This window comes from Oryx dammah, unplaced genomic scaffold, assembly GCF_014754425.2.
Source record: "Oryx dammah isolate SB20612 unplaced genomic scaffold, SCBI_Odam_1.1 HiC_scaffold_20, whole genome shotgun sequence".
NCBI classification, from domain to species: Eukaryota; Metazoa; Chordata; class Mammalia; order Artiodactyla; family Bovidae; genus Oryx; species Oryx dammah.
The window spans coordinates 30,500,589-30,522,719 of record NW_024070204.1 but is presented as its reverse complement, the minus strand read 5'-3'; the positions used below and the strand labels follow the sequence as shown (position 1 = coordinate 30,522,719).

Genomic DNA, 22,131 nt, shown 5'->3' with positions numbered 1-22,131 from the left:
TTAAATAAAATTAAAATTTCAGTTCCTCAGTCACACTGGCCACATTTTAAACGTACAATGGTCATATGTGGCCATGACTCCTGTACTGGGCAACACAGGATAGCACACCGCCAGCATCACAGAAGGTTCCACTGGCCAGTGGAAGGTTCCACTGCTTTAGAGGCACGCAAGCATGGTCTGCGGTAAGGCTGATGGCCTTGGCGGTGAGGGTGTCAGTGGCGACCCGGCACTCTCAGAGGAGTGGTGGATCTATTGTCGTGCTCCTACAGTCATCCTGAACAAGGGATTAAGAAGAGAAGAAAGAAGGCAGCTAATGAGAGGGTAGGCAGAGAAGGTGACTCTGGTAGATTTCTTGGGAATAAAGGAAAGTGAATTTGCTTTCTTTATTTGGTTTGGTTTTAAACATTGTGGAGGTCCAAGCTTGCATTTGAGCTTCCCAACTGGCGCTAGTGCTAAAGAATCCGCCTGCCAATGAAGGAGGCATGAGACACAGGTTCGATCCCTGGATCAAGAAGATCCCCTCAAGGAGGACATGGCAACCGACTCCAGTATTCTTGTCTGGAGAAGTCTATGGACAGAGGAGCCTGGCGGGTCACAGTCCCTGGGGTTGCAAAGAGTCAGACGTGACTGAAGCAACTTAGCACGCATGCATGCAAACTTGCATTTCGAGTGAGAAAGGTACAGAGTATTTGTGAAAGAGGAAATATCTTGCTCAGCACCAGGCCCTAGGCTTGGCAATCCTGTGGCCAGGGAGCTGGCTCAGGCCGGTGGTACCCACACTGGGATAACCATGTCATCCTGTAGTTCTCCAAACTTACCAAAGACTCGGCACATAGTAAGCCTTTGGTAAATGTGGGCTGAGTGACAAGCTGAGACATCACAGACCACATTCAAGAAATGAAGCCTGGAATACAACCAGGATTGCTGCAGAACACTGTGGCTCCTGACCTCTGGCAGCCATTCAAGTGAGAGAAAAGAATCAGCCTCCTTGCCTAAGCCACTCTCTCCAAATGTTACATCCTTGCCTTGACCTTCGCTGGTCCAGTTCCTCCCACCAGTGATAACAGCACCACTTACTGAGCAAAGCAACTGTGAACAGCTTTGCCTAGAGCATTTCATTCTTTAATCCTCATTTAAAAAAAATATATATATATATATATATACTCTATGAGAAATATTGAAGTATGACCCCCATGTTACAGATGAGGAAACTGAGGCTTAAACATGCCCGAAGTCACTTGGTTAATACACAGAAAATAAAGTGAAGTCGCTCAGTCATGTCTGACTCTTTGCAACCCCATGGGCAGTAGCCTGCCAGGCTCCTCTGTCCATGGGATTTTCCAGGCAAGAGTACTGGAGTGGATTGCCATTTCCTCCTCCTGGGGATCTTCCCAACCCAGGGATCAAATCCAGGTATCATGCACTGCAGGCAGACTCCTTACCATCTGAGCCACCAGGGAAGTCAGGATTCAAACACAAGCCCAGCCTCCAGGATTCAAACACAAGCCCAGCCTCCAAATACCGGTGCCATGCCTGCTCCTCCTCACTTCATCAAAGTTTAGGATGTTCCAAGATTTAAATTTGCAAATGGGGGGCTTCCCTGGTGGCTCAGTGGTAAAAAATCGGCCTGCCAATGCAGGAGACACAGGTTGGATGCTTTGTCTGGGAAGATCCCATGTGCCACAGATCAGCCAAGCCTTTGTGCTGCAACCCTTGAGCCTGTGCTCTAGAGCCTGGGAGCCACAACTACTGTACACCCTAGAGCCTGTGCTCCGCAACAAGAGAAACCACGGCAATGAGAAGCCCAAGCATTGCAACTCGGCACTTGCCTCTGCTTGCCACAGTTAGAGAAAAGCCCGCATGGCAATGAGACCAGCACAGCCAAAAATAAATTAATTAAATTATTTTTAAAAATAAATAAAACTGCAAATTCAGTGGGAGAACAAACATGCTTTAAAAAAAAAAAAAGGAACAGAGGAAGAAAGATTAGAAACGGAAGTGTTTAAACGTGGTTTAACAACTGTCACAGTTGAAAGATCCGTGGAGCCCTGTACCAAGGTCACAGATATAAAGCCTTATGACAAGGCCCTGTACAAAAGTCATCTCCCAAACAGACCAAGCCCCATAGGAACGGTTGTCCTGAGGACCCTGATCAAAACCAGCCAGCTCCCTGACCCCATACTAGGTAAACATACCCACCCTACAGCATCCTAACCTATCACCTAATGCCACCCTTCCAACAGGAATTTTCTTTGCCTTGAGGCTACAAAACTTGGCTAATAGCCCAGAAAAGGTGTCAGCTTTTCCCACTGTTCCAGTAGTCAGCTCTCCTTCAAGAGCCACACAGACCACAAGGCTGTGTGAGAATTCTCTTTTCTCATTACTCCAAACTAACTATAACATGCATGCACTCACAATCAGTTACTCCGTCATGGCTGACTCTTTTCGATCCTGACTAGCCCACCAGGCTCCTCTGTCCATGGAATTTTCCAGGCAAGAATACTGGAGTGGCTTGCCATTTCCTATTCCAAGGGATCTTCCCGACCCAGAGATTGAACTGCATCTCTTGCATCTCCTGCATTGGCAGGTGGATTCTTTACCACTGCGCCACCTGGGAACACATCACTTTAACAGCAAAACATAAATCCAATTCCTCCCCAGTTTCTCTGTCATTATCTTACTGTTAGTGAGTCAAGTAATTTAAGTGCATTAGCAGCCCTGGGATACTTCCATCCTCACCTTAACTAGTGCGCTCTGAGTTCTCAGGAAGTCAGGAGAAGTGCTACAATACAACAGAGCCCCAGACAGGATCACCCAAATGACTCACCACCTAAACTTACATCCAGACAAGATAATGCCAGGGAATGGAAATGCCAACAAGTGCTATCCAAAACTCTACAGAGCAATATATATCAATTTCACTCTAGATATTTTTTAAACCTATGCTTTCAATCTATTCTGCATCATTTGAATTCCTTATAATAAATTCAGAACTCTTGTAACAATATAATTGGAGGCAGACCTGAGAAATTTTTTGAGTGCCCACCAAGACAATCGGATAATCAGTAAATATGGACACACTATCAACATGTTTCTTTAAAAAAAAAAAATCTCAAAGATTATTTAAAATAGAGCCTTTTTCTAGCAGTGGTGTAGAGTTTCATGTGAAGAAGCACAGGGAGAGGAGGATGTTGGATAACTTTTCGTGAACATATGTGTTGGTGGTGGTTTAGTCGCTTAGTCATGTCCCACTCTTTGCAACCCCGTGGACTGTAGCCCACCAGGGTCCTCCGTCGCTTAGTCATGTCCCACTCTTTGCAACCCTGTGGACTCTAGCCCACCAGGGTCCTCCGTCCCTGGGATTCTCCAGGCAAGAATACTGGAGTGGGTTGCCATTTCCTTCTCCAGGAGATCCTCCCAACCCAGGGATCAAACCTGTGTCTCCTGATTGGCAGGCAGATTATTTACCACTGTGCCACGTGGGAAACACTGATTCTTAGGATATAAAATCTCAGAGAAGGCCCTTTATGAGCAGCAGACTCCAGAGCCTCGGGTAGGTCACTGTGCCTTCCGTAAGATCCTGTTTGCTGCTTCTGCTCTGAGGAGGGAAGGCGCTTCAGGGACTATGACAAACATGGACAGTTGGACACATCTATTCTCCCGTGTCCCTTAGTAATAGAGTCCTGGATTAATCTGGGGGTACCAGTGAGACCAGCTGAAAGCACACATTTCCTGCCTCCCCCTTTCAACGAGGGGTAACAAATGATATGTAACCAAAAAATAATGAGTGGGGCCTCCAGAGAACCCTTCAAACAGAATTGAGTCAACTGAAACGATCTCTTTTTGCCTCTCATGTTCCTCTTCTGCCTTCCCTAGAATTAAGATCTAATCCCTGGAATTCCAGCCACAATTTCATCATCTTGAGGATAGATGCCATCCACTAGGACTGAGGTAGCCAAAAACCCGAAAAGGCTTAGATCCCTGATGACTTTATGGAACCATCATTCTGCCCTGGTTTGCCCGCCTCTGGACTTCTTACAAGTGAGAGCACAAATCTCTACATTTGTTTAAATTACTATAATTAGGAGTCTTGGTTATTTGCATACAGATATAATTCCTAATGCACCCATTTCCTTATGAGGTACTAAACAAAAGTTGATTAATTTGGTAACAGAACAATGTATGGCCCAAATCAAGCTATAAAACTACACCACAGGAAAATGTACAGAGTATTTTTTTCAAAATTATCATTTTTAAAGTACTATATGTAACTGTTGGTGTAAATTGAAATTAACAGTAAATATAACTAACATTTACTAAACACTCATCATGTGCCAAGAAGTTTTCTATGCATTTAACACACACCACATCATTGATTACTCTGCCTGATGCCATGAGATAAGCACTATTATTATCATTAGAAGAAACCAAGGCTTGAGGATGAGGGCAGGGTGATATCAATTTGCCAAGAGCTAGTTTGTGGCACAGCCTCTCAGGCACATTGACAGCTGAGCTCAAAGCCTAAGCAACCAGGCTGTAAAAAGGGGAAAGAAAGGGGATATAATCAGAAACACCAAGGATAGCCTTTGAATGCTGGGGACACAGGTTTGAACCCTGTTTGGTGAACTAAAATCCCACATGCTACAGAGCAACTAAGCCCTTGAGCGGTGACTTGACAACCATAGAGAAGCTTCCACATGTCTCAATATATAGAGAATGCCTGAGCACTGCAACAAGGACTCAGCATAGCCAATTTTTTTAATAAAAAATAACAATAATAAAGACTATTTTTTAAAAAAGAAAGAAACACCAAGGATACTTTATAGATTGTATCAGAGCACACTGTATAACTCCATGCAGTTAAATTTTCAAGCAGAAAAACTGAACTAGTGAAAAAATAAGCTTTAAAAAGTTGTCCCTCATGTTGATATATGGCAGAAACTGATACAATATTGTAAAGCGATTATTCTCCAATTAAAAATAAATTTAAATTTTTAAAAAGTTTTCCCAAAAAGAATGATATAGACAAGATGAGATCGGCCATGTATCAATAATTCTTGAAGCTAATTGATGGATTCATGGGGATTTATTACACTACTCCTTCCACTTTTGTGTACGTTTTTAATTTTCCATATTAAAAAAGCTTTTAAAAGTTAAAAAAAAAGTTGTCCCAAGGTCACCAACAGTAAGTTATGTATATATGACTTCTCATTCACTGAAAGTACACAATGAGAAGGACAAACACTACTTTTGTAGTATTCTGGCCAAAGATGTATAAACTCAACTTATCATGTGAGACATTCTACAAAATAATAGACTTATTCAAAGTGTTAGGTCATAAACAACAAAGAAAGATTGAAGAACTATCACAGATTAGAGAAGATTAAGAAGACACAACTCAGTGGACTGAAGCCTGGAACAGAAAAGGAACATTAGGAGGAAAAGTGGTAAATTTCAAATAAAGCCTGTACTTTAGTTCTTAGTATTATACCAATGTTAGTCTTATTTTGATAAGTGCACTATGGTTATATAAATCGTTTAAACTAGAGAAATCTGAGTAAAAGGTATACATGAACTCTCTGTTGTTTTTGCAATTCTCTGTACATCTGAAATTATTTCCAAAGTTTTTTTTAATTTTCCAAAAATTACCTCTAAAAAGGAGTTAGTTAGGTCCAGATTGTTTCCATCTTTCAAGGAATAGTCTTATGGTTCACAAACTGTTCTAGAGCAGAAAAACAATGGAAAGTGTCCCAATTGATTTTATAAAGCTAATATTAACTTGATATTAAAATAGGGCTTCCTTGATAGCTCAGTTTGTAAAGAATCCACCTGCAGTGCAGGAAACCCTGGTTCAATCCTTGGGTTGCGAAGATCCATTGGAGAAGGGATAGGCTACCCACTCCAGTATTCTTGGGCTTCCCTTGTGGCTCAGCTAGTAAAGAATCTGCCAGCAATGTGGGAAACCTGGGTTTGATCCCTGAGTTGGGAAGATCCCCTGGATCTTCCGCCTGCAATACTGCCCTATTAAAATAGGGCAGTACCACCTAAGTCTCCAGTGGTCGTGTATGCACGTGAGAGTTGGACTATAAAGAAAGCGGAGCACCAAAGAATTGATGCTTTTCAACTGTGGTGTTGGAGAAGACTCTTGAGAATTCCTTGGACTGCAAGGAGATGCAACCAGTCCATCCTAAAGGAGATCAGTTCTGGGTGTTCATTGGAAGGACTGATGTTGACGCTGAAACTCCAATACTTTGGCCACCTCATGCAAAGAGCTGACTCATTGGAAAAGACCCTGACGTTGGGAAAGATTGAAGGCAGGAAGAGAAGGGGGCAACAAAGGATGAGATGGTTGGATGGCATCACTGACTCAATGGACATGGGTTTGGGTGGACTCCAGGAGTTGGTGATGGACAGGGAGGCCTTGTGTGCTGCAGTTCATGGGGTCACAAAGAGTCAGACACGACTGAGCGACTGAACTGAACTGAACTGACCTAAGAGCAAAAAAACTGTCCAATCTCACTCATGATTATAGATTCAAAAATCCTAAATAAAAATACTAAAAACTTAAATTGGCAATACATCTAAAAAAAATCATGCAGACTCTGTTTAATTTCAAGAATATTATAATGGCTCAATACTAGGAAATTTATTTAAAAGTATAGGTAAAATGCATTTGATAACATTCATCACTCACTTTCAATTTTTTAAAACCACACTTAATAAACCAATGAATATTTTAACATCTATTTCTAACAAGCTACTAAAAATTAAGTACCACCACTGTTACACAAAATTATTCTGGAGGCTATTGTCAACGGAGTAAAAACTGAAAAATAATATTCAACTATTAAAATGGACAGCTAGCTATCGCTATTATTTGAAAATGATTTTAAAAACTATTAGAACAGAAGGTTTAATACGTAGAATTCCTGTTTCTATGTAACAACTACAAAATGTAATAGGAAGAGGTCAGGATCATAACAACAATCAGAAAACATAAAATATCTAAGAATGAACTCAGCAAGAATGATGCAAAATTTAAATAAAGAAAACTGCAAAACTTTACTATAGATATAAAAAGAAATTTCAATAAATAAAATAATTTAAAAGTTAGATGATGCAGAATTGACAAAGATGCAGGAAACAGACATTCTCATATGTTGTTGCAGAAGTGTAAATTGGCAAACCTTTTAAAGGGACAAGCTGGCAATATCCATCAAAAGATAAATGCGTATAACATTTGACCCAGAAATTCTGCTTCTAGAAGCTTGTCTTACAGATTGCACACACACACACATATATATAAATACATATATATGAATGTCTGTATGTGTATGGGCTTCCCTGGTAGCTCAGCTGGTAAAGAATCCACATGCAATGCAGGAGACCCCAGTTCAATTCCTAGGTCGGGACGATTCACTGGAGAAGGGATAGACTACTCACTCCAGTATTCTTGGGCTTCCCTGGTGACTCAGACAGTAAAGAATCTGCCTGCGATGCAGGAGACCTGGGTTCGATCTCTTGGTCGGGAAGATTCCCTGGAAGAGGGCATAGCAAACCACTCCAGTATCCTTGCCTGGAGAATTCCCATCGACAGAAAAGCCTGGCGAGCGGTAGTCCATGGGCTTGCAGACAGTTGAACACGACTGAGCGACTAAGCACAGCACAGCACAGCTATGCACGAACACCTCCCCACAGCGAGGCAACTCAATATAACATTGCTCTTATTATAAAAAGCTGGAAACAACAAAAACATCAAAAACTAAAAGACTAATTAAGATGACATGTTAGCATTATAAAATAATATGTAACTATACTATAGATAATGTGATCATTTTATTGAAAAATGTTTTCCATAAATTCATGTTTTTAATGAAATAGACAAGATGTACACCTAAATATTATCAGTGTACTTTTATCTGGACAGTAGAGTTGCAGCAACTTATTTTCTTCCTTGTGCTTTTATCTGGACAGTAGAGTTGCAGCAACTTATTTTCTTCCTTGTGCTTTTCTACGTTTCTCAAAATTTCTATAATACTCATGTATTGTAATGAGCAGGAAAAAGTAATGCAAGCTTTATCCAGAGATGAATTCCAGTACCTAATTTTTTGTGTACTTGCAGTCTCATGCACTGTCTCCAAATTCTATGCTTGCCGTAGCCAACTTGCTAAACTCAGTAAATTTTTTTCATTTGTCACAAGTCTCTACCACTATCTCAATGAATTCAAAATTGTATTCAACAATGTAGTTACATTCTGATCTTGGGCCAAGAAGCAAAACTGCCATTCTGCGTATGTAAAGAGAGGGGAAAGGATGATGATGAGAGCAAGGAGAGAAAAATTGGGTGTTTATCCTGCAAGCCGCAAGTCTTCAGTTTTATCCATTACAGGGGAAGAAATTACTTTTGCTTCAACAACTTTTCTTTATCCCCATGAGATGTGTGATTTATTACGTTCATTCACAATGATCTATTGCTTAAGTAATTTGAATTCAGAGTTCCAAAGAATAGCAAGGAGACATAAGAAAGCCTTCCTCAGTGATCAATGCAAAGAGATAGAGGAAAACAACAGAATGGAAAAGACTAGAGATTTATTCAAGAAAATTAGAGATACCAAGGGAACATTTCATGCAAAGATGGGCTTGATAAAGGACAGAAATAGTAGAGACCTAACAGAAGCAGAAGATATTAAGAAGAGGTGGCAAGAACACACAGAACTATATAAAAAAGATCGTCATGACCCAGATAATCATGATGGTGTGATCACTCACCTAGAGCCAGACATCCTGGAATGCGAAGTCAAGTGGACCTTAGGAAGCATCGCTACAAACAAGGCTGGTGGAGCTGATGGAATTCCAGTTGAGCTATTTTACATCCTAAAAGATGATGCTGTGAAAGTGCTGCACTCAATATGCCAGCAAATTTGGAAAACTCAGCAGTGGCCACAGGACTGGAAAAGATCAGTTTTCATTCCAATCCCAAAGAAAGGTAATGCCAAAGAATGCTCAAACTACCGCACAATTGCACTCATCTCACATGCTAACAAAGTAATGCTCAAAATTCTCCAAGCCAGGCTTCAACAGTACATGAACCATGAACTTCCAAATGTTCAAGCTGGATTTAGAAAAGGCAGAGGAACCAGAGATCAAATTGCCAACATCCACATAGGAAAAGCAAAAGAGTTCCAGGAAAACATCTACCTCTGCTTTATTGACTATGCCAAAGCCTTGGAGTGTGTGGATCACCATAAACTGTGGGAAATTCTTCAAGAGATAGGAAAACCAGACCACCTGACCTGCATTCTGAGAAATCTGTACTCAGGCCAAGAAGCAACAGCTAGAACTGGAGATGGAACAACAGACTGATTCCATATTGGGAAAGGCTACATATTGTCACCCTGTTTATTTAACTTATATGCAGAGTACATCATGAGAAATGCTGGGCTGGAGGAAGCACAAGCCAGAATCAAGATTTCTGGGAGGAATATCAATAACCTCAGATATGCAGATGACACTACCCTTATGGCAGAAAAAGAAGAAGAACTAAAGAGCCTCTTGATGACAGTGAAAGAGGAGAGTGAAAAACCTGGCTTAAAACTCAACATTCAGAAAACTATGATCATGGCATCTGGTCCCATCACTTCATGGCAAATAGATGGGGAAACAGTGGAAGCAGTGACAGACTTTACTATTTGGGCTCCAAAATCACTGCAGATGGTGAGTGCAGCCATGAAATTAAAAGACGCTTATTCCTTGGAAGAAAAGTTATGACCAACCTAGACAGCATATTAAAAAGCAGAAACATTACTTTACCCACAAAGGTCCATCTAGTCAAAGCTATGGTTTTTCCAGTAGTCATGTATGAATGTGAGAGTTGGACTATAAAGAAAGCTGAGCTCCAAAGAATTGATGCTTTTGAACTGTGGTGTTGGAGGAGACTCTTGAGAGTCCCCTGGACTGCAAGGAGATCAAACCAGTCTATCCTAAAGGAAATCAGTCCTGAATATTCATTAGAAGGACTGATGCTAACTCCAATACTTTGGTCACCTGATACAAAGAACTGACTCATCTGAAAAGACCCTGATGCTGGGAAAGATTGAAGGCAGGAGAAGGGAACAACAGAGGATGAGATGGTTGGATGGCATCACCGACTCAGTGGACATGGGTTTGGGTAAACTCCTGGAGTTGGTGATGGACTGGGAGGCCTGGCGTGCTACAGTGCATGGGGTCGCAAAGAGTCAGACACGACTGAGCGACTGAACTGAACTGATAGCTTAATTAAGCCAGTATACCAAAGCAGGAAACTGAGGCACATGCTTTAAGGTTTAGATCCCATCTAACTATACCTCAACTGCAATAGCAGGGAAGTGGAGCTCCACGTAAACATGCCATTTGTGACATATGCACTTACAGTTTCCCTGGAACTGCCAGTGTGTGGTACCTGAGAAAATGCTCCATGGCCTGACACTGTTGACTTCAGAGAGAATCCTAACCACACTCGGGAGGAAATGTTGTGACCTGTGATCTTGATGACTTAGACAGCCTCCATCACAGGTACCTTGGGAACTTCTCCAGACCCATTTTAAGGAATTAAATGCTTTGGATCATATCTGTTAGTGGCTCCTGAACATTTTATAAGAGAAATTTAAGAGAGAGTAATCTGGAAGGGAAGCTGGCGTGCTGTAGTCCATGGGGTTGCAAAGAGCCAGACAAGACTTAGTGAATGAACAAGAACAACAATGATCTGGAAGAAGGAGGGGTTAGTAGGAGCAACTTTCAAAATATTTTGCCTCAGTTTACAGAAATGGTTATTTTATTTCTCACTTCACGTTATGATTCGTTACAAATATATGTGTAACATGCATAAATATAATCCATAGAAACATGCAATCACATTACTTAAAAGTTTTATGAAACCATCTGTATGCTATGTGTGATACACTTTGACATGTTCTGTTATGCTGATGCGTTAATCTATTCGATGCTTCTAAAAATTCCATCCAAATCTTGATAAAAGTATTCCAACAGTCCACCATGCTAGCAACCCAAAGTTGAAAATGCACTGGGGAGGAGTCTTCAGGGCCTGGATTTATGATCATTTAGTCCCATAGCCTCACAGGTGGTAATATCTTTCTGCTCTGAATTCTCAAGGGAGAAAAGCTTGAGAACTTAGGAGAAGTGGGAGTATTCAGAATCACAAATTTCCAAAATCCTATCTATGGAAAGGAAATCAACCCTGAATACTCATTGGAAGGATTAATGCTGAAGCTGAAGCTCCAGTAATTTGGCCACCTGATGCAAAGACCCAACTCATCAGAAAAGACCCTGATGCTGGGAGATTGAAGGCAGGAGGAGAAGGAGGCAACAGAGGATGAGATGGCTGGATGGCTTCACTGACTCAATGGACATGAGTTTGAGCAAACTCCGGGAGATAGCGAAGGACAGGGAAGCCTGGCGTGCTGCAGTCCGTGGAGTCGCAAAGAGTCGGACACGACTGAGCAACTGAACACCACCACCTATGGAAATCATATCGACTGAAATGAGTTATTGGCCCTGTCTCACAACCCCTTTTTGACAGCCTAGCAGCAGGAGGGGAAACTGGAGGCAGAGTTACCGTAGAAGGAGCTGTTGAAGAGCTCGATGTTGAAGAAGGCATAGTCCCCGCTGGTCATTCCGTGCCTGTGCGCCGCCAGCATGATCCCCCGGATGGTGTCGCTACTCGCACACATGATCACCACTGTGGGGAGGAAAAAACAGATGCGTGAAATGGCCCTGCACAGAGGACAGCATCTGACATGGACCAGGGCTCTGCTAAGGTCCTGCAGAATCCTCACAAATTACTCGAGAGTTACAAAGGGCAAAAGAGTAGCTTGGCAGTGGATAAAGCTATCTGTCACCACCACAACCAAGTGATGGATGCCAACGGTACCCACCATGTGAACAGACTCATGAGCCCCCTGCCGTAGCACATCAGGGGCCCCAAACCTCAAAAGTGGCCACCTCAATTTAATCAGAAGGAAGCAGCTGCAAACCCAATTTGGGGGACAGTGATTAGAACAGTGAACCTACACCCTTTAAAATGGTCACTTTCATGAAAAACAAAAATGGCCTGAGACGTTCTAGACTAGCAGAGACTTAGGGAAACAGAAAGCTGAATGCACTGTGTGATCCTGGATTGGATCCTGGGCCTTAAATATAATAATAATAAAAGTTTTTCTATAAAGGGCATTGTTGAGACAACTGGAGAAATCTGAATAAGGTCTGTAAATTGGATAATAGTATTATGTTTGTGTTAATGTTCTTGCTTTTCATAATTCTACTGTGGTTCTATGAGTGAATGTTCTTGTTCTTGGGAAGTGCACACCTCAATTTTTAGGGGTACAAGAGCATGATGACTGTACTTACCCTCAAATAGTTCATAAAAAGATAGCAATATTTGTGCATATATATGTATGTGAGTATATATTTGGAAGGGGCAGGGGAGGGAAGGGAGAGATTTGGAATGACAAAGCATAGTGGCAGAATATTTACCACTAGTGAAAATCTGGGTGAAGGCAAGACAGAGGTGCTTTATACTTTCCTACATCCTTTCCAAAAACACAAGATTATTTCAAAATAAATCTTTTTAAAATTCTTCAAGTAAATTCCCAGATTGGCCGAATAGAAGATAGTGAGACAGGTCAACTGCTTTTTATACCTTACTAGCATAGTGGCGCTAGTGGTAAAGAACCTGCCTGCCAATGCAGGAGACACAAGAGACGCAGGTTCGATCCCTGGATCTGGAAGATCCCCTGGAGGAGGTAGGGCAATCCCCTCCAATATTCTTGCCTGAGACTCCCATGGACAGAAGAGCCTGGTGGGCTACAGTCCATGGGGGCGGCAAAGAGTCAGCCACGACTGAAGAAACAGTAGCACAGCATAGCATAGTAAATACATTTTCCTCAGAAAACAACCCGAAGGGTTTTCATTTGGCAAATCAGAGGTTGCAGCAGGTGGGACAGGCTTTCTGATGTTTGAATGGAGAACACATTTTTTAAAGCTGTCTCAACACATAGAGGAAATAGTTACCAAGATTCCAGGTCCCTTCCCACACGCTCTCGGTCCCCATCCACACTGTCAGAGCCGAGAGGCTTTAAGCAGCTGCAGAATACTGTTCCCTGTCATGTAACAACTACAAGGGATGAAAGGGAAGAGAGACCTGGCCTTCATCCACTTATTTGGATCACTGTCGATGGCCCCTGACCCCCATGACAGCACCCGCTGTGCTTTTCTGCACACACAGAGGAGAGGGGAGGCCTGGGTGCCATAGCCGCATTATCACCACACGCGCTAGCCCTGTGCCGTGTGTATGTTCTTTGTAAAAGCATGGGTGAGGAATGATGCAGAACAAACTTCAGGCTGTGCCAAAGCCGCCTTGGCAACCTGCACCGAGGGCCAGGCGCTTGCTGACATTTCGTTTACTGCACAGGTTAATTCAGAGTGTTAGGTCATGACTCTGACATTTCTTACGACATAACAGCTCAGGGTACAGGCTGAAAGCTCTGCAGAGCAAGTTTTTAAAACCATACCAAACTTCTTAAGATGTCTAACTGCAGGAGTAAGTGCTGTTTGTGCCTGGAAATATAGTTATATATCTAGAATAAATAGTCGAATTCCAAGATGTATCAGTAACGAAGTTTTTGAAGAAATTTCTCATTACTCATTGTGACCTAAATGTTTGTTCTGCTCTCATTTGATTCTAGTCCCTTAAATGATAAGATTAAAAAAAAAAAAAAGATCAGAAGAACTGAAAGAAAAATAAAAAAGAGTCTATGCATGTGTACGAGCTAAGTCACTTCAATCGAGCCTGACTCTTTGTGACCCCCATGGACTGTAGCCCACCAGGCTCCTCTGTCCAGGGGATTCTCCAAGCAAGAATACTGGTGTGGGTTGCTGTGCCCTCCTTCAGGGGATCTTCCCAATCCAGGGATCGAACCCACTTCTCTTAGTCTTCTTCACTGGCATGCAGGTTCTTTACCACTAGCACCACCTGGGAAGACAAAAGAGCCAAGGTGTCCCACAAAACAGCCTGGACTAAGGCTGGACAAGCGGATCCCAAGAGGCTCCAGGAAGCTCTGGCTAACTGTCCAACAGCAGTCCTCATCATTTTTCTATCAACTGATCATAGTCAAGAGTCTAGTTCTAGATCACTCCCCATAAACAGAACAGGACTCTGTTAGCACATAAAGTATAGAGTCATTGTTTGGGGAGAAGAATTCTAATAACCTAACATAGATATTTTTAGCTAATCTGAAATGAAGATTAATTTCAATGAGGACCAAAATAGTCACAAATATGTTTGTGTCAATATAGACCTGGAGGTGCCAATTAAGGAGGCAAATTGTAAACAGCGGGGTGTTAGTAAGGATGCAAAAAGGATGAGGAGGGTCAGCTGGAGGGTCCAGGCATCCAAAGGCACCAGGTCTTGATAACCTGAAGCATCCATCAGAGAGCTACACCTGGCTCAGGTCCAAACAGTCTGTGTCCTCAGGCCGGAGCACATGCTTCCCCAAGCCCTAGATGGGCAGTGCCCTACACTGGCCTGTCACTTCTTTTCTATTTTTACAGCCCTGGCCCATCTCCTCTCTTTCCTCATCACCACCAAGATCAACCCCCTCCAATGGGCACATTCTTTCTTTAAATGTCAGTACCTGCTTAAACTGAGCAAGAGTGACCTGGAGCAGCACTGGGCCTATCTAAACAGACTGGAATTATTTTAGATCTCAGCCATTTCATGACAAATGAAACGGACATGTGAACAAATGTAGCCCAGCTCTCAAAAGGAAATCCTAACCCCCAAATTCGTGGGCTAGGTATTGTTTCCCTTCCAGAAAAGAAATCCCATAGTGCACACTGTCACCCAGTTTAAGCTGGAGCAAACGCTTAAAAACATTGGCCGAGCAGTCAGAACGCAGAGTCCTTCTAGATTTGTGGGATGCTCCCCAATCTGTCAGGGCTTTTTCATTCATGCCTAATTCAACAGCATGTATTTTTAGCAACATGCCTTTATACAATCTTTTGGAAGGTTTAAAATAGTGTTCACTAAAATAGCTTTCTCTTCTTCTCATGTTTCATCAGTTTACATAATGACTAATTAAACTGCATACTTATAATAAGTACAACTGGTATAAACAGATTTGTGAGAAGTGTGCTGGCAAACCTGGGAGAAGCAAGACTAGCTACCAGCTTTCACCATCAGCCAAAAAAGTTTATAGAGAAAAGGAGAGCATCAGCTAATCCTGAAAGCGGCTTAAGTGGAGGTCAATTCAGATAATTCCTTCTCTACTTAAATAGATTTAAAATGTACATATTTAAATATATATTAAACCATATTAAATATATAAATACTAACTTTTGGGGTCAAATTGTTAAAACTTCTAAAAGAGGAAATGGTGGTGTGAGTCCAAGTTTCTGGAGAGACTTTTCATCATTTTGCTCCATTTTTCCCTCCTTGCTGGAGAACTTGTGGGGTTCCATGTCACCCTCCACTCCCTGATTCCCACAGTGTCTTCTGTAAGTGGCTTCTCCCTATATATAGCAACACATTCTTGCAATCACTTGTGAAGAAGTGGCTAGAGTAGTCAATTCGGGGACCCCCGAAACAATTCAGGAAGCATGTCTGAGTAAGGGAGATACCCTTTCACCCATTTCAGCTTTCCATCTGGAGCAATCTCTAAGAGAAAGACCCTCCTCATCTCCCTGTGTGCCTTCATTTATCCCCCTCCTCCCACCCCGCCGAGGAAAAGGAGGGACCTGTCTTATGGCTGAGTCTAGAAGAGAAAACTGGGCATACTGGACTCAGCCCTTTCTTCCTTCCTCTTTGAGGTGCATCTGCTTGCAGAGAGCTCACGTCATGGGCAACTTTCACCCTGTAGTGAGGTCTGTCCTGGAGTGGGGTGTGCAGCACTAGCTGTGATTTAGTGGATGACCCTGCCGAATTCTTGGGGGAAATAATAGCAGGCAGGCCCTTTTTGGTAACTAATCTAAATCCATGTTCTGCAATAGGTTTTTTATCAATAATAAAAATGATATTTTCCTATTCTCCAACAGATGCCTGCATCCATCTTCTACTTAATTCTAAACTTAGAAGGGAAAAGAGATGTTCTATGGAAGCAAAGCAAGGTATGCCATGTGCTGCAAATTGAGAATATGACAGGAGAAATTTTAAACTAAAACTCAACAGTGTTTGGGAGCATCCAAAGAAATAACTAAGAGGAACTTTTTTTAAATGACAGGTGGTAAATACAAGAAAAAGGATAAGAAAAACAAAGTCTTGAATCAGAAAGTCTAACATCTTTGGTTAAAAACTCTGACCAACTGCTCGGTCATTTACCCCAGCCTATTCTAACAATAAATCACTCTTGTATTGATTAAATGCTGTTATCACCATAGTTGTTATGCAGGCCAAGAATAATGACATATTAATAACCAAAAAAGATAAAACTACACTTCTTCATACAAAAATGTTGTGTGCACAATAATTCTGGTTCTGCATCTTATGAGATATATGACAAAGCAACTGCTCAGTTTTATTGCTTGAAAAAATATTTTTAACACCCCTTTATAAAAATAAATTTATTACTGAGTGTTAAATATTGAGGGCATAGTTGACTTTTTAAAAACAATGTTTAAAAACAGTGCTCACATGCATGCATTTTAGTGATATACATTGGCTACGACTTGTGAGAAAAAAATGTTTATTATTGACTTTGATAGTAAATCCCTAAGAAGAATAAATACTACCCCTCAGTGTTTAATTCTATAGCACACACATAGCCAAATTAAATTTTAGTCATATTATCGAGATGGTGGCATTATTAGTTTAACCCTTTAAGAGATTAAAACTTTTGTGATCTGATTCTAAAGATGAACTTCAAGTCCAAAAAAAAAGTGCTAAAAATTTATCTCCAAAAGAGGGAGGAAAAAGACTCCCTAGTTCTATGATGTTTAATGTGGAATTTTCAAAGACAAAAACAGTTCCATTTTACACTTGAGCAGAAATCAGAACCACCAAACACTGGTCTGAACAGGCCTGATTCTCACCTCACCTCTGTTTCACAGAGGAGGAAACTCTGAGAAAGTCAGGAAGTGACTTGGGCAGGCCCTGCAGCAGTTGAGTGCGGCCACCAGATCCAAACGGTCTGCTTCTCACCTCTGGGTTCTCTTCCCATGGTGTGGTCTCACTTCGTGGGAAAGGAGATTATCTCTGTAGATATGCCCTGACTGGGGATCCCTTGGCAGTTGGGTGGTAAAGAACCTGCCTGCCAAACAGGAGACTTGGGTTCGATCTCTGGGTCCGGAAGATCCCCTGGAGAAGGAAATGTCAACCCACTCCAGTATTCTCTCCTGGAGAATCCCATTGACAGAGGAGCCTGGCAGGCTGCGCATAGTCCATGAGAACGCAGTCAGACACGACTTAACAGACTGTGCCTCGGCTACCCCCATTATAACTGGAGTCTGATAACAGCTCCAGTGAATGCCTGAGGCAGACTAAGAGCTCTGAAAATTCAAACCCTACTCAGTCATTGTATTGGGCCCCTATTTAACCCATTAACCACTTTTGGTGAAGTAAAGGTGATCAGTAAAACTTAAAGAGACCCCCAGAGAGAGCTGTTACCAAACATCTTTCTCTCTTGAGTGTAGGGAATTTCAGCTGAGGGAGGAGGGCTTAGGGGGAGAAATTATTTTGATTTTTTATTTCTGAACATCTGCCAAGTCACTGTCAGAAATATTTTTTAGAGTAAGAATGGTAACTTTATCACCTGCAAAACATACGGGTCAGCCAAGCAAACTTTGACCACTAAATTCAAACTTGGAAGAAAAAAAAGTAAAGAAACGGGAACATTTGCTTTTGGGAACTGAAAAAATAGCAGCACCAGACTGTAGCCCAAGCTCTTTAAAGCCCCCCCAGCCCCACCCCTCCCTACCCCCTGGCTCAGCCACACCATGTGAGGCCGAGGGGCCCCCGGTGGCCTCGACCTGCCCTCATCCGGGCTGACCTCAACCACGAATTCCAGGCCACGTGCGCAGAGAGTCAGGCCGGCACTAAGACCTTCAGGGCGGTGGCAGCACAAATACATTGGCCAACCGCGGTTCTTGCCGGTAGGGGGACACACCCCCATCCCCAGCCCAAGCTGGGAAGTCTAGCTCCAGGCCCTTGAGAGCCTGGAGCTGAAGAACGCTGTTCGGGGTCTGCAGTGACCTGGGGACTGAGAACAGGAAAGAAGTAGATGTGACTTTCTCGTCCCGGGGTGGCGAATCCGCCGCCCTTGGATACAAGTGCCCTTTTTCATAATCAGCAAAGCCGGCGCCCTGCCTGCTTGGCTGGCAGAAATTCGGCGCAGACAGCCTGGAGTACGAACGCTCAAAACTTGGCCATGCCTCCCCACTGTCAACACCTCGCGCCTCTTCACTCTAAAGAGTGCTTTCACTCCGAGTGCGGGATGGCCAAATTGGGAAGGGGATGGCCACAGCGCCCTCTTCCGCGGCGTCTTTACCCTCTCACCTGTTCCCAAGACCCCCTGCCTCCGGTTGCGCTGATCCCGCGGCCAGCGCCCAGGTGACCAGCCATGCCAAGTCGTAAGCTACCTCTGCCCCTCTCCCCTTCCGTCTCCCCGCGTGGGTAGTGGGGAGCTTTACTGGGATTGCGCCACTGACAATCCAGGCGCGTGAGCCCTGAGCGGGAGCTGGCGAGATCCCGCGAGCGAGCGTTTGCACCCCAAACCCGACACCGCTAAGGAGGAAACCGCGCTATGCTGGGTTCTCCGCCCGCCTTCGCACAGGTCTACTGGGCAGTAAAATGAGCCGCATTGGGGGCTTCTGCGATTCTGTATCCGTGACCACCCGCTTCTCCTCCCATCCCCTAGAACCATAGCCACTATCCTCAACCTTGAGCTCTTTGGCCAGTCTCGTGGTTATTCAAACCCCCACAGACCCGCAGAGAAAACTGGAGAGGGAAAGGAGGTTCAGTGTCCGCTTCTCCAGCGCGCGCGCTCTCCCAAAGCCTAGCGGCTGGCTCACTGGCGACCACGACGCTGAGTGCGCCGGGGGCAATGGGTGTCGCCAGGGTCCAGACACTGCGAGGCGTTTTTTATGGAAACCACAGAAGCCCGTTTATAAGGGGCTGGAGGGGCCATGGAAGGAATGAGAAGGGCGATACAATGAGCCTTTAAAAGAAAGCTGAGATCTGTGGAAAGAGCAGCAAGGGAAACCCGGAGACCGGAGCTGACCATGAGGCGCCGCGCGGGCTGTGGAACTCAGCGTGCGCTTCCTCGCTAGGAGCGGGCGCACGTCGGAAAAGGACCCGGTAACAAGTTCTTTGGCCCTTGTCACGCTTTGAGACCGTGGTTAGAGCCGGGTACTCGCAGTGAGCCCCTAACCCGGCGCTGGACACAAGAGAACGAGAAAGAAAAAAACCCAAGAGGTATGACAGCACCTGTTGGACCAGGGCCCGAGCCCGAGAAGGCTGCCTGCTCACATGCCCCACCCACAGGCTCCATCACTTCCCCAGGACCCTCTACGTACACCCCACCATAACCATGGGTGATGGTCGAAGGTCGTCGCGGCCAGACTACGCACACTCGGGGGAGTCCCGGTGGGCGCTCTCTACTCTGATCCTCAGTGCAGCAGGGAGTAGTGGGGTCTCCAGGGGGGCAGACAGGCATGTAGGGAGAGCCGCGGAAAGGGGCTGGGTTAGGGCCAGGAACCCGGGGCGCACTGCTGCTCACCTCGCTCACTGGCCTGGATGTGGCGCACGATGTCCTCCAGATCCAAGTCTTTGGTCTCATCGAAATTATAGGCGGACGTGTGCAAGCCTTCCTCCTGGAAGACCTCATGGACCCCCTCGAGGGTGAAGAAGCAGTTCCGCTCCAGCTTGTCGTCGCTGTAGACCAGCACGGCGCGGCTCCACTGGTGGTGGCGGAACAGGGCGAGCATCATCTCGCCCATCTTGGCGTACGAGGGTGCCACGCGCGTAAGGTGCGAGTACTCCGTGTCCTTATGCTGGAAGCCGGCTGCCAGGGCCCCGGCAGACAGCATGGGGAGGTCCCAGTGCGACGCTAGCCGGGCCACCGGCGCCGCCGCGTACTCGCACACCGGCCCCAGGATGAGATCCGGCTTGGCTCCCCGCGCCGCCGCCACGCGGTCCACCAGGCTGAAGAGTGCGCGGTTGCCGCAGTCGGAGTCTTCGTAGGCCACCTGGAAGCGAGTGCCGGCTGGCAGGAGCCGCCGCCCGGTCTCGTTGCCCTCCACGCTGCGCAGCGCATACTCGATGGCCGGTCGCACCCGAGCCAGGGAGAACAGGTAAGAGTCGTCCTGAGGCAACAGCACCAGAACCTCGATCTTCTGCGGCGGCAGCGCCTCTCTCTCCCGGCGCCCGCCGCCCGGGCCCGCGCCCCCGCCGCCACCGCCACCAGTGCAGTCGGCCAGTAACGCCCAACCGAGCAGGACGCACGCGGAGAAAGTGAGCACCAGTAGGGACGGCATCGTGCCGCAGGAAAGCGCCTGCCTTCGCTGCGGACTCGCCCTCTGCCCCCCACCCACCCTACCTCTTTCCTCCCCACTCCTCTCCGAGGTCCCTGCGCCCCCTTGGGCGCTCTAAGCAAAAATAAAAGAATACCCCCTTCACTAACTCGCCAAAAGAGAGGAAGAGTCCTCCTTTGCAATGCCACTCGTTTAAAAAAAAGAAAAAAGAAAAGAAAAAGAAGACAGAAAAAGTTAACCGGGTGTAAACCTGTACTCCTATAATATATTTATATATATATACTTTTTATAAATACATAGATTAGCCCTCCCTTGATATATACTATTTTGCTTAGAGGTGGCTTCTTATATGGGCGTTGCTAAGGTTGCTTTGGAAAGCGCATTTGTAGAAGAAAAAGTTAGACTTGTCCAAGTGCTTGTAATTGACGGTGCATCTCCCTCGCGTTTGATCTCATTGATTCGCGCCGGTTCCCGGATCCATAACCCGCGTTTAAATAGCGTGGCAGCGGCTGAGCGTGTTACCACACAAGGCGCGCAGAGGCCGGGCTGGTATTTCCAGCGGGTGGGGAGGGTGGGGGTGGGGAGTGGTGGGGGCTGGGCTAGGGGAGTCTCTTATTCACATTCTTACATCAGGGCTCCTCCTCCCCGCACCCCTACTCTTCCCACCCCTTCCCTGTCCCTCACTCCCACTCCCCGCCAGCCCTTTTGCCTTTTCCTTAAAGCCGCAATCGCTCACTTCTACAGCCGCGGAAGCCCCCACAGAGCTACACCGCCACCAGGGTCCCCGCCTCTCCCGGGCCCGGCACGCGGCAGCTCTGTCTCCAGCTCCGGGCTTTAAAAATGGAAATGTGTTTAAAAGCAAAGAAACGCGCGCGCGCGCACACACACACACACACACACGACTTGCAAAAAAATAAATAAAACAGGATTAAGGGAAAGGATGGCCCCAGAAATTGGTGGTTTGGTTGACAAACAAACAAATACCCTGGGTCGCGTTTGCTCTCACCTCTCTCTCACTTCAGCCACAATCTCTCCAGACGCGCCAACTTGGGACGGGCTCTCGACCTTCGCGGTCCCCTGGCGCAAGGTCAGGAAACAGGGACCAAGGTCCCGGGGCAGATGGCTGGTCGAGGGCCTGGAAAGTCCAGCTGCCAGGGCGTCCTCGCCTCCCTTCTTCGCCCGCTCCCCACCCCTGACAGCACCTCCCCGCGAGCCGCGCGGGTTCGTGCCGGAGTCGCAGTGCCGCGCGGGATCCAGTGTCCCAGCGCACCCACATCTCCGGCGGCGCGCGGCAAGCAGAAAAGCGAAACTTGTTGCTTCGAAAGGGAAAAACGGTTCCTCTGAAGGTAGCAGAAAGCTTGAAAAGCATCTCCAAGGCGTCCTCTGGGCTTTATGTGCTAAACCAGGTAACTAAACAGAGAGACCTTCTCCCTAAAGCTTCACCCCTGAGGGTCCCCCGGGTGCAGGCGCGTCATCAGCGGCCATCCGTGCGCTCGGAAATCCCAACGCTTCTCCCCGGTGTTCCGGATCCTGCAATGCGGAGGAAGGACCTGCGGCCAAGACTCAGTCGCTTGTCACTTGTCACAGGCAGGCACAGCAGCGAGGGAATCGAGG

The 22,131-nt window shown here is 45.4% G+C and overlaps 1 protein-coding gene across 2 annotated transcripts in view; it reads right to left on the bottom strand.

Moving 5' to 3' along the window:
* Positions 1 to 21,081, bottom strand: part of NPR3 (natriuretic peptide receptor 3) — a 79,688-nt gene extending 58,607 nt beyond the window's left edge. For both annotated transcript variants that reach the window (XM_040262287.1, XM_040262288.1), the window contains exons 1-2: positions 19,764 to 21,081; positions 11,612 to 11,734 (exon numbers count right to left, since the gene is read on the bottom strand). In XM_040262287.1, coding sequence (XP_040118221.1) covers positions 11,612 to 11,734; positions 19,764 to 20,520 — 880 coding nt within the window. In that variant the 5' untranslated portion in view covers positions 20,521 to 21,081. The remainder of the gene's footprint in view (positions 1 to 11,611; positions 11,735 to 19,763) is intronic.
* Between the last annotated feature and the right edge of the window lie 1,050 nt (positions 21,082 to 22,131).